We start from the raw sequence: 12,133 nt of genomic DNA, 5'->3' as shown, positions 1-12,133 counted from the left end.
ATGCCCACCCACTTATCTGTTGTTTCTTTATCCAGTCTTTTGTGGTTCAAGAGATGTTGCTTACTTCTTGCATTGATGCTTTACCTCCAACTTCGACTACAGATTCAGAAATCGGTCTAGTTGTGGTTTCCTCTATGTCTTTTGTTTCTTCTTGTTCTAAGGTGTCGTATTTGTTTTCTAGGGGAATTCTAAAGTATTCTGTTTTTTTCCTGGTTTGGCCTGTGCATTAGTGGTTATTTTTTTTTTGTGTGTGTGTTCTTCAAACTGGGGCAAGGATTGCACTCACTAGCCTATGATCGCTGCATTTTACGTATCTATACCCTGTAGCTATCAGATGAATGAGATCACTAAGACATTTAAACACTTCTTTTTTTTCAACGATCGAGTGACTGGGACAAACTACCACCAGTCCACAAAGAGAATGAGAACTATGAATCTTGAACTGTAATACACCTGTATGGTTCCATGTCGTACATTTGTTTATGATGTTGGTGCATGTGAATGATATGTTTTTATTGATCATTGTTTATTCTTATTGTGTATTCGTTAGCCTTGTGCTTCATGTGTTTATTAAACCAACTATTTTTTTTCTATGTTCATTACTTATTTACACACACACATGCACACACATCCACTATACCTAACAGAATGGCTGATTGGGTGAGTTGGTAATTCATGATACTTGAAATATGAGGGCGTTACTACACAGGAACTTAAGTATATAACTACATCTGTTCATTTGCCCTGCTGTTCTGGGCTCAAGGCCTGCAGTATCCTGCTAACAGATAAAACAAAACTTCTACTCCATTTTGTGATGTGTTTATATCTGTTTACTTATTGTGAAGCAAGTTTTTACGAACTCACTGGAAAGGTAAAGAGCATGCTTGATACTGGCTGTTGGGTGTGTGCCCAATTCTTGCATATTTATATGCTGCGTTCCCCAAAGCAACTCTGCCTACGCAAAGCCCCAAACCTTGCTTGTGCTTGTCTGTAATGTCGTTTGGGTTTTTCAGTACTCCCTGCAAGTCTGCATGGGCAACTTTTACGTTGCACTAATATGAAAAATATAACAGTCCTAGTTAGAGCATGTGGTGACAGCATCATGGTGTCAAATAATTTGCAATACCGGTGCCACTTGTCCATTAAAATTTGTGCATGCTAATAAATGCATTAAAAAGTGTGTGATCATGCAGGGTGGTCATTTCAACACCTGCGGTAAGGCAAGTGATTTATAAGTTTTACAAACCTTTACGAGTCGTGTGTGGCATGCCGCATGACATTCAGAGTTTTTTTTCGCACTTTTCCTTATTTCTTATTTATTCTTTCTTTTTTTTGCACTGCGCATAAAAAAATGGGACGAGACAGTAAATTTTCATCCTTCCTGAATCTTTGACCGCAAGCTGCATTAAAATCGAATAATTTGCAGGAAAACTACAGCCCAATGAAACAGATCAGTTCTAAAAGAATGACCATGCACATTTGAATACATGTCTAGCTGGCATGATTTCACTGCCACGACAACAGCAGCTTTGCTGGATGCATTAGGCAGCGTTTTGAGAATATGACACCGATTTCGTCACTCAGCCTTTTCAGACAAGCGGTGAAAAACATAATACCGGTGTCACACAACCCCTTTCGATCACAATCGGGCCTGATCCACATCGAATTTCTTGATCATGATTGGGTCTTTTACTCAAGCTGAAGAAGGCGGCCATCGCTGTTCATAAATTTAATACCCATAGGGCTCAAACGCGATGTAAATGCGGTGTCTAGCGTTACGCCCAGACGTAACGATTAACAGTTGCTAAAGTACCGTCCAGGGTGTCGCTCACGGAGCGCACTTGGCTCTCACTTCGCCAGCATACGTGGATTGTCACTCGGGGAGCTGAGCCCGCAGCGAATTCACTGTGAACACGCGTCCCGGACGCAACACGTGCGCTCCGCCTCTCAGCTACGCTACTATAAGTACAAATGCGTACCCACATGCAAAAAGTTCGTCGTCTACAAGATCGACATCTTCAGAAATTGCGAGGCCCTTTAACTAAAGCAAGGGGCAATCTCGAAGCGTTCGATGGGTGTAACAACTGGAACGGACGGAAAGTAAACACACCTCGGCCGCAGATCACCATCCACGCGCGCTTAACACGCACTATCAACAAGCAGCTGAGTGGCTGGGTTTCTTAGGGATAAACAGTTGCCTAGGTAGTACCCAGACGTACAGGGATTTTCAAGGAGCAAGCGGACGAAAAGTCTCCAGATCTCAAGTTACCCGGATGGAGTCTGTGAGAAAAGAAACGCTCGTCACGCGGCAGTACGCGATCCCGAAACTATCACTGAGACGCGACCGCGTGAGCGAAGCAGGGCGCCGGGCGAAGCGCAGTTCGGCGAAAACGGAACCTTCGAACCACGCGCGCCGTTCCCCATGGCAACGCCACAGAGGTTCTTTTTTCCGTGAATCAAACGGAAACGAACAAACAGCATTTTATTACGTATTTTGATGCACGGAAGGTTCTTTTTTTGTTGCTGCTAGTTTGATTACTAGTGATTTATTGTAGGCAGACTCTCATACGTCATCGGGATCACTTCGAAAATGTCGCACTCGTGATGCTCATCATGTGATACATTTAGCTTAATTTCTCGCTAAGTAGGGCACTGCTGTCGATAATATTGCCGTTTTAGAAGTTGTAATACATTGAGCTTTCACTCTGACATAAATTGTTATTTTCCTTTAGTGTCCCTTTAACCCCAAGAAGGTCTCTTGGTGCTATCCTCTGTGTGGCGTCAGCTGGAGAACTTCGCTATTGTGCTGCGCGCATGCTCGCTTTCCATCTCCAAATACTGAAGCATTAGTCGGCACGGGTGTAAAATGCAGGTTTTTTTTTAGACAATACATGTTTCTTTTTATATAAAATGCTATGACAGTCGGGTAGCAGTTCAGGCGCGCGCACTTTGCGTTCCTCTGTACGGCAGTCGGACACATATGTAGAGTCGCGCTCAATATGACTTGCAACACCGGAGCGCGTGGCCTCACGAGTTTAATGATTGCGCACGGCTTCAACTTGCTTCATTTCTGTAACTAAATTTTATTTTCTTATTCGGGAACATCCTCCAGTGAGAGAACAGCGTTTAGTTGTAGAATTAAGGGCTAGCAGAAAGATGCATACGTTAGGAGCCGCCACAGTCGCGCGCTGCCTCCAGCGTCAAAGCGGCCACGGCAGCAGATTTGGCGGGATAAGGGAGCAGACGACGCAGGCGGCGGCAAGCCACTGCGCCGTGTTTTGGGGCTTGGCTTGAGGCGTTTTCTTTCCCGTTTGCTTCCAAAAGACGTCAAATTGTTAGAAGCTGTCAGAGAACGTAGCGTTAGCGCGTGTGCTTCTTTTCGCCAGACCTCGTGTATCCTCAGGCGAACGCGGCAACATAAAATACATGAGCTGGGTGAAGACAACGGAGGTGACGAGCCCGTTGAGCGAAACTGCGCACGTGTAACGCGGGCCTTATCGCTCACTAAACAATCACAGCTTATCACCCTCGGGCTAACGCGGCGGCGAACTCAGCGGCAGCTTGAAACTGGCGATACCAGCAATTGCATTGTCACGGCCGCTGAATGAAAAAACGCTTTCCATCGAACAGCCATGGCACTGCATTCGCTGCGCCAACTTAACCAGAGCAGCCGAGTTCGTCGTCGCGGCTCGTGTTTTGCTGCCATGGCACTGGAAAGCGTGCCAATTATTATTACGTTTTGATTCAGAGAGCTACGTGAGTAGCACAAATTGTTGACGCAATGTTGTCGCAACGTTGCGAATGTTGTTGAATGTGGCGCGACATTTCGCAACAATGTGACAATGTTGTCAGATGTTGCTCAACATTCAACAACGTTCAGCAATGTTGCGCAAGCGGTGTCGAGGGAATTTTGCTATTTTATGTCGCAGCAACGTTGTCAAATGTTGACAGATGTTGACCCATATCGGCTGAAATTTAGCCGCTGCAACTGCGGATATTTCCTGCAAAACCATTCTTAATTTCGTGGCGTGCACCAATTCAAAATATTTCACAGCTGCTTGGCCATAATTACTATGCCATGGCTGCACTGTTCGCCGTACTGAGAGCACGCACGTATACGTGCATAGCGTATCTTCCAAATAAATTTCTCTAATACCTCGTTTTAAATATGTACTTGCATAGATTATCCTACTTACGCGTTGATTCTAGTGCTGTGGTGCCTCAGGGGCAAGCGGCGTATAAAAGCGAGACCGAAACGAAAAGTGCAGCATTTGCTGATCAGCGGCAGTCCTACGGCAACTGACATCGTCAACGGCAGAGAGATTTTTTTTTTTTTTCATTCTTCCGTGGACAGTTGAGCGCGCTGTTTTCGATCTTCGTGGCGCTCAGCTGATGACTTTGCATACTGGTATAGAAAAAGAACGGTAAGTTTTTGGTTGACGTATACAAATGACATCATTTAGTTGTCAAGTTAGTGGTCACTCGCAGAATATTCCGTGGTTTGCTTTGCCCTATGCCACGGCGAAAAATGCAGCGGGTTACGTGCGCATTGAGTGAATTAGGCGGCAGACAAATGCGTCGAAGAATAGCTGAAGCTGTTCGTTCTGAGCTCGCTATAGCTCAAGGGGAGAAATTCGGCTTTGTTGGCTATAGCTGTTTCGATTCAAGTGACGACTGTCGTAGTGACGATCACTCGGCTATAGTGCCTAGAATATACTTATTCTAGCACTATAACTGGGCGAACGAGTAGGCAGAGCGAGGGGATAAAGTTCCGCTTTGCGACCCATGTGCTCGGTTCCCTCAGTCGCACGGCGCGGTCAGTTTACCTTGCTCATCGGCCTCAGGCGAAGGTGATGCATACGTGGCTTTTCTTCGACGGGCTTTGGATCAGGCGCTTCCACTTTACCTAACGACAAACACGTGTTTAGTAATTTTGTAGCCACAGCAGGTAAGTGGTCGCCAGTTTGACTCTTAGCTTTGTACATTGAATGTGTTGATAAATTCTGCTGGTGCTCATGCATGGCAATGCATTCATCTCTGATCAACGAAACCGAATGGTGCTATGGTGCTTTATTGAGAACCACCAATAGGAAAGAGGGGGATACGAGTTGCAGGATGTATTCATTTTGTTTTAGTTTTCGTCAGGCTTTTAACAGAATTCCAGGTTGAGTTAAATTGGTGTCATAGATTTATAGACGAATTAGCAAGACTTTGAATATTCATAGGTATTTGAGTTTTCTTAATCAAGCATTTGCTTTTTTCTATCTATTTAGTTTGTACCCTTTTTTCCCTCTAGAGAGGCAGTGGTGGCCTGAATTCAGCCTTCATCCCTCACCTTCATTGTTTATAACATGTTTTCTTTCTATTGTGTATGTTTTTGTATAGTAAGATAGCTTTAAAACGGCAAGTTGCACTTGTGTTTATTCATGTCATGTTGTAATATGTTAAGACACTTAATTGACGAGTGGCCACAAATAATGGGCACCAGTCCTGCAGGATTATTGGTTATGTTATCCTGTGCCATATTTTGTCTAGGATATTTCAAAAGGTTGCACTAAAGTTTGTTCATACTGTTCTGTAACATTAAAGTGTCTAGTCAAGCCTGCCTTTTCAGTTTTGTTAATGTTAAGAATGCTTGATGAATCGTCACACAGGTATAGGTACTAGTCCTGCAAGGTTATTGCTCACTTATTTCTGTGTCACAATTTGTCGAGTCAAAACAGGTAGGATGTATTCAAAATGCCAAGTTTGTTCACACTATTGTGTAATGTTACTGTGTGCAGTATTTCCTTTTTCTTGATATTGCTAGTTTTACTTTAAGATGAGCAAGCATTGGAGCTATTATTTCGGTTTTTTATTATTTTGTTTACCTTTTCAGTTGTGCAATGTGTCAATGTGATTTTGTTCATTGCAAGAATTCAGGGTCTTTAATTCATCAGCACTGGTGGTCCTTTTCATTGCAAATCACGCACAGCTAGCCGCAATAGTTTCCTCGTCAAAGATTGTGATCGCCATTGGTGAATGGAAATGCTTCTGCTATATTGCTCTTCGGGACATGTACATTTATCTTGAACAATATGTAAGCATGGTTTTCGTAGAAAAAATTGTAGCGTTAATTTGATTCTGGAACGTTGCTTATATGAAAGCTATGTGTTTTCTTTTATGTGCAATAAATATTTGCATTACTTTTTATGTTGTTCACTCTGAGTGATGAACTCATGTCTAGAAACCTCCACGCCACCAGGAAGCTGGCTGCCGTCGCAGCTATCGTAGATTAACCTCCTGCTGCGGTTCTTCAAAGCTGTATTGCCGACAACGTATTGCAAGCACCGAGATACATTTATTGCATAAGAAACAGAAATAATTCTTCCCTCTGCCCAGTGTCACAATTTGCTAGTATTAGGCTAGTATGAAGAGATCTGCTTAGACCTTTTAGCAAATATTACTATTATAGTAACCACTGATTGGCAACAAGTAGATCTGCATGTAACACACCCAGGGGCGTAGCCAAGGGGGGGTTGGGGGTTTCAACCCCTTGCGAAAATTTTCAATTTTGCTTGCGTATATACGTGCACACATACATACGCACACTAATATACATAAATTATGGTTGAACAGCCCCCCCCCCCCCTGAAAATTTCTGGCTACGCCCCTGAACACAGCTGTTCAAGTGAGGCTGGCAATTCATGACCACTGATGTGAAGAATCATTACCATAACATCTCTCACCGCAACAATGTCATGTAAATTTAATGTATTGTGCTCTCTGCCATTGGCGGCTCCACTCTGTCATTTGGTGTTTCTATAGACATGACGGAATTGAGATGCCTATGGCAGAGGGACCAGAGAGCATGAAAAAGGAGCCGTGAAAACCACACCAATCCCTTGATGTGAATGTAGCGGAACGTTCCAACTTAATCTAAGGTTTCTTGTATGTTGTAGAAACTTTGACGTAGCATCGCAACAGCATTATTATAATATTGCTGTATGTTGCAGCTAAGTTACTCAAAGGTTGCCTAAATGTTGCAGGAACATCAAAGCAGCATGGCGAAAATGTTGCTGCATGTAGCAGTTAAGTTACTCAAAGGTTGCCGTAATGTTGTTGAAACATTGAAGCAGCATTGCAAGAATGTTGCATCAGTGTTGCTGTATGTTGCACATCAGTTACTCGAAGGTTGCCTAAATGTTGCAGAAACTTCCAGGCAGCGTCACAAAAACGTTGCATCAACATTGATGCACGTTGCCGTCAGGTTGCTTAAAAGCTGCCTAAATGTTGTACACACTTTCAAGCAGCGTTGCAAAAATGTTTCATCAACGTTAATTTCCATTTTGTCACAACTGCTACACCACAGTTAAAATGTCCCCCGTGCTTTCTTTTGCTTCACTGTCTAGTATTGGCTTCATTAGGTTCTGTCTAACAAAAAAAAAAAAAAAACTAGCCTCTTGAACCATTCCCTTTTCCAACTACAGTCGAGTCCACTTATAACAATACCGTGAAGAATAAAAGGCAACCACCGACCAAATAAATGTTTTAAAAAGAAAGAAACGACGTTTCGGCTTCCATACGGAAGCCTTGTTCACAATGAAGCCAAGAACACCAAAAGCATCTAACTATACAGGTTTCAGTAAGTGACGTAAGCACCGCGCATAGCACGAGGGAAGGTTTCCAACATTACGATTCAGCGTCTGTTCAGTAGATTGTATCTCGAGGGACTCAAGATGCAGGCGTGACGTCCAGTTTCTTTCCTTCCCGATAATGCTCGCATTCAACCAGTCTATAGTGTGATTAGTCGTGTCCGCATGCTCCGCCAGTGCATTAGATGCCACTTTCTTGTTTTTCACATCGTTCTGATGCTGGCGCAGGCGCTGTCTGAAATTGCCGGTCTCCCCGATATAAACACTATCGCAGTCCGCACAAGGGATTTTATACACAACACCAGGAAAGGCTTCCTTCGGAAGTTTGTCCTTCCCACCAACAAGTGTGTGGCGTAACTTGCGCACAGGCACGTGGGCTACTTCGACGTCGTAGCTACGCAGAACGCGTGACAAAGTCTCACTTATTCCGGGCACATAAGGAACAGCTGCGCGTTTTCTCTGTCGGACACTGGCAGGCTGTGAGGGAGCAGACATGCGATGTTCCACCGCATTAACAAACGCTGGCGGTAACCGCACGTCGAAAGATCCTCCCGAACCATCTTTACATCGGCGTTCAGGTCTTCGGGATTCGTGCAAAGGCGATTTGCACGGCCTAACAAGGAGGCAACCACTGACCTCTTATGAGTGTCAGGGTGAACAGACTTGAAGTTCAGGTACCTGCCAGTGTGCGTGCCTTTTCGGTAGACAGAGAAAGATAGCGCTCCATTGGTCCTTTTAACAAGAACGTCCAAAAAGGGTAGCCTCTGGTTAGCCTCCATTTCTACGGTGAACTGAATGGCGGTAGATTGATTGTTGAGGTGTGCCGTGAATGCTTCTAAAGCAGAGCGCTCGATGACACAAAAACAATCATCAACATAGCGAAGGAAAATTCTTGGAGATGGGCTGAAAGAAGCGAGAGCCCGATTTTCCAGCCATTCCATGGTTAGGTTCGCAGCAGTCACCGAGACAGAGGCACCCATAGGTGCTCCGTGAACTTGCTTGTAGAAGACCTTGTCGAAGCTGAAGTAGGTGTTGGCAAGGCAAAAGCTGAGAAGCTTTCTCAAATCCGGGACATCGAAGGGAGACCTTTCGGCAAGATGCGGATCAGCTTCAAGAGCCGCAGCACACGACTCAACGGCGAGATCAGTGGGAATGGAAGTGAACAAGGAGACCACGCCAAACGAAACCATCACCTCGTCTTCATCAAAGACCAAGGAGCCGATTTTTTCAACGAAATGGGCGGAGTTGCGCACGTGAGTGTTGCCTTGTCCAACTAGGGGTGATAGCATTCTATGAAGGTAGCCGGATAGCTTGTGCAGGGGAGAACGGGTGAAGTCAACTATGGGCCGAAGAGGAACATCCGGTTTGTGAATTTTCGGCAGGCCATACAGAGCAGGGGCCGAGCCGTTGTGACAGAGAAGCGAGTAATAAAGGCCTTTGTGCTCAGGCGGAACAAAACGAAAGACGTCCGAAAGGAGCTTCTGTAGTTCCTTCTGTACCTTCAACGTAGGGTCACGTGTGAGCCGTATGTATGTATCCTGGTCTTCAAGTAAATCCAGCATCTTTCGTTTGTAGACGGCAGTATCCAGGACTACCGTGGCATTTCCCTTGTCAGCTGGGAGGATGACGATTTCACCGTTTTCCCGAAGCCGTTTTATAGCGCCGCGCTCATCAGCGGAAAGAGGGGAAGGAAACTTCCTTTGGCGCAACCGAGACAGCACCCCGACAACGCGGGTACGGGCTTCATCCCGGTGAGACTGATGAACTTGGTTGACAGCGTTTTCAGCAGCACAGATCACCCTTCTAACGTCCGACGCTGGTCCAGTATTGAAGTTCAAGCCAAGCTCGAGAACAGAGGACTCGGCAGGATCCAGTCTGTACGTAGAAAGGTTGTGTACCGTCACTGTCGAGCCTTCAGGGCGACGCGGCTTGGTTGATCCCGAAAGTCGGGCAAGCTTGACTTCATGCGCATCCTCGGCTTCGAGGGAACGTAACTTGGCCTGGTGATTGGCGTAAAGCTGGATGCTAACAAAGTGGTCCGGGCAGTGGAACTCGAGGTGACGCCGAGCAAAAAACGCTTCATTCTCAAGTTTCCGGATGTCGTCACGGCAATTATTAATCCTTGCTTGCAGCAGAAGTCTCTCGGCCTTTGCGACGACACTAAAGCCAAAACTGGAAGGTACTGGCCTGTTCAGGTGCAGCGAACGAGGAATGAGGCACCTATGAATGAGGCACCTATGGGTGCCTCTGTCTCGGTGACTGCTGCGAACCTAACCATGGAATGGCTGGAAAATCGGGCTCTCGCTTCTTTCAGCCCATTTCCAAGAATTTTCCTTCGCTATGTTGATTGTTTTTGTGTCATCGAGCGCTCTGCTTTAGAAGCATTCACGGCACACCTCAACAATCAATCTACCGCCATTCAGTTCACCGTGGAAATGGAGGCTAACCAGAGGCTACCCTTTTTGGACGTTCTTGTTAAAAGGACCAATGGAGCGCTATCTTTCTCTGTCTACCGAAAAGGCACGCACACTGGCAGGTACCCGAACTTCAAGTCTGTTCACCCTGACACTCATAAGAGGTCAGTGGTTGCCTCCTTGTTAGGCCGTGCACATCGCCTTTGCACGAATCCCGAAGACCTGAACGCCGATGTAAAGATGGTTCGGGAGGACCTTTCGACGTGCGGTTACCCGCCAGCGTTTGTTAATGCGGTGGAACATCGCATGTCTGCTCCCTCACAGCCTGCCAGTATCCGACAGAGAAAACGCGCAGCTGTTCCTTATGTGCCCTGAATAAGTGAGACTTTGTCACGCGTTCTGCGTAGCTACGACGTCGAAGTAGCCCACGTGCCTGTACGCAAGTTACGGCACACACTTGTTGGTGGGAAGGACAAACTTCCGAAGGAAGCCTTTCCTGGTGTTGTGTATAAAATCCCTTGTGCGGACTGCGATAGTGTTTATATCGGGGAGACCGGCAATTTCAGACAGCGCCTGCGCCAGCATCAGAACGATGTGAAAAACAAGAAAGTGGCATCTAATGCACTGGCGGAGCATGCGGACACGACTAATCACACTATAGACTGGTTGAATGCGAGCATTATCGGGAAGGAAAGAAACTGGACGTCACGCCTGAATCTTGAGTCCCTCGAGATACAATCTACTGAACAGACGCTGAATCGTAAAGTGCTGGACACACGGTGCGATTCGGCATCCGATCCGACGTGCGACGCCGCACGCGGTATACGGCGATTCAGAACACATGGGGCGAACGAGCAATCAGCGCGCAGGCTCCGCCCACACACGGCACCCCGGCTTGTACGCTCGGAAGACATCACATCCTCTTCGTTGACTACAAAACAAACAACCTTACGCAGCCACGCTTCGTTCTGTAAGAACATTGCCAATAAAGCTACGCCTTCGCAAGCGACAAACATCTCAACAGCCCGCATTCACTCGCGACTCCGAGAGTAGGCCTGTCACGACACCGAGCGTAGGCCTAGCAAGGCGGACGCTGTCGCTAGCGCCGTTCGCGATCAAACGCGAGCTGATCGTCGAGCACTTATTTTTATCAACATGATTAAAACTTTTTACGCTGATGACACGCGTTTACATGCGCAATTGGTTTTCTCGTAGGCCTCGATTTAACGAGCAACGGTGGAAGCGAAGCGGGCCGATTCGCCGAGACGGCCGGTGCGGCTGTTACCTGCGAAGTGGCCTTCCATCACGGCTCGATATCTCCCTAGTGGTTAGGAAACGGGCGCCGCCTTGCACAAATGACACACTTCAAACGTCATGGGCTATTTGATGTCAGAAAGAAAGTTTATCCAACGTTTTTCATGATCGGAGCCGTCCGAACGTAGTGCAACAAACGCGCAAACAAACAAACAAGCAACAAACGCGCCACCAGAGGCGTGACGTCAGGCGTCTCCCGCACTACCATTGGCTGCGGCCGTCAGACCGACGCGGCAGCCGCGCGGCTACATTCAGCAAGTTGGATGCCCGTGCGGCGTGCGAATCGTCTCCGCACGCTGATGGAACCTGTTGGGCGTCTGTCGGATGCGGCTGTTGGCCCGAACAGCCGTACGACGAATCGCATCCAAATTCGCACCATGTGTCCAGCGCTTAATGTTGGAATCCTTCCCTCGTGCTATGCGCGGTGCTTACGTGACTTATACCCCTGTCACACGGCAAATCTAATGTCATTCACAACGAATGACATTAAGCGGACCTAATGCCATTTTACCTGCGTGCTGTCACACGGCGAAAACAAATGTCATTTTGCAATGATGACCATGACCTTTGCCCTCTCGAGCCGTGACTTTGGGAGAAGTAAAGGACTATCAAATCTTGCAGCTAAACGTTCGTACTCTCAAAAATAACTTTGACATCACTAAAAAATTGCTGTAAAAATATATGCGCAGCCGTTTCCACAATTTTCCACGGCCACACGGCATAAAATCAAGCCAGTCAAGCAGTCAAGCCAAGGGCCAATCGAGATTCAAC

The 12,133-nt window shown here is 46.5% G+C and overlaps 1 protein-coding gene across 1 annotated transcript; it reads right to left on the bottom strand.

Moving 5' to 3' along the window:
• Positions 1-8,056: 8,056 nt before the first annotated feature.
• LOC119381202 (uncharacterized) lies at positions 8,057-9,912 on the bottom strand. The gene is made up of 2 exons (XM_037649155.1): positions 9,905-9,912; positions 8,057-9,821 (listed from the first exon to the last, which is right to left on the bottom strand). The coding sequence occupies exons 1-2, from the start codon at positions 9,910-9,912 to the stop codon at positions 8,057-8,059; spliced, it is 1,773 nt and encodes a 590-aa protein (XP_037505083.1).
• Positions 9,913-12,133: the final 2,221 nt, after the last annotated feature.

The sequence above is a fragment of the Rhipicephalus sanguineus genome, chromosome 1 (genome assembly GCF_013339695.2).
Source record: "Rhipicephalus sanguineus isolate Rsan-2018 chromosome 1, BIME_Rsan_1.4, whole genome shotgun sequence".
Lineage (NCBI taxonomy): Eukaryota > Metazoa > Arthropoda > Arachnida > Ixodida > Ixodidae > Rhipicephalus > Rhipicephalus sanguineus.
This window is presented reverse-complemented; position numbering and strand designations above follow the sequence as displayed.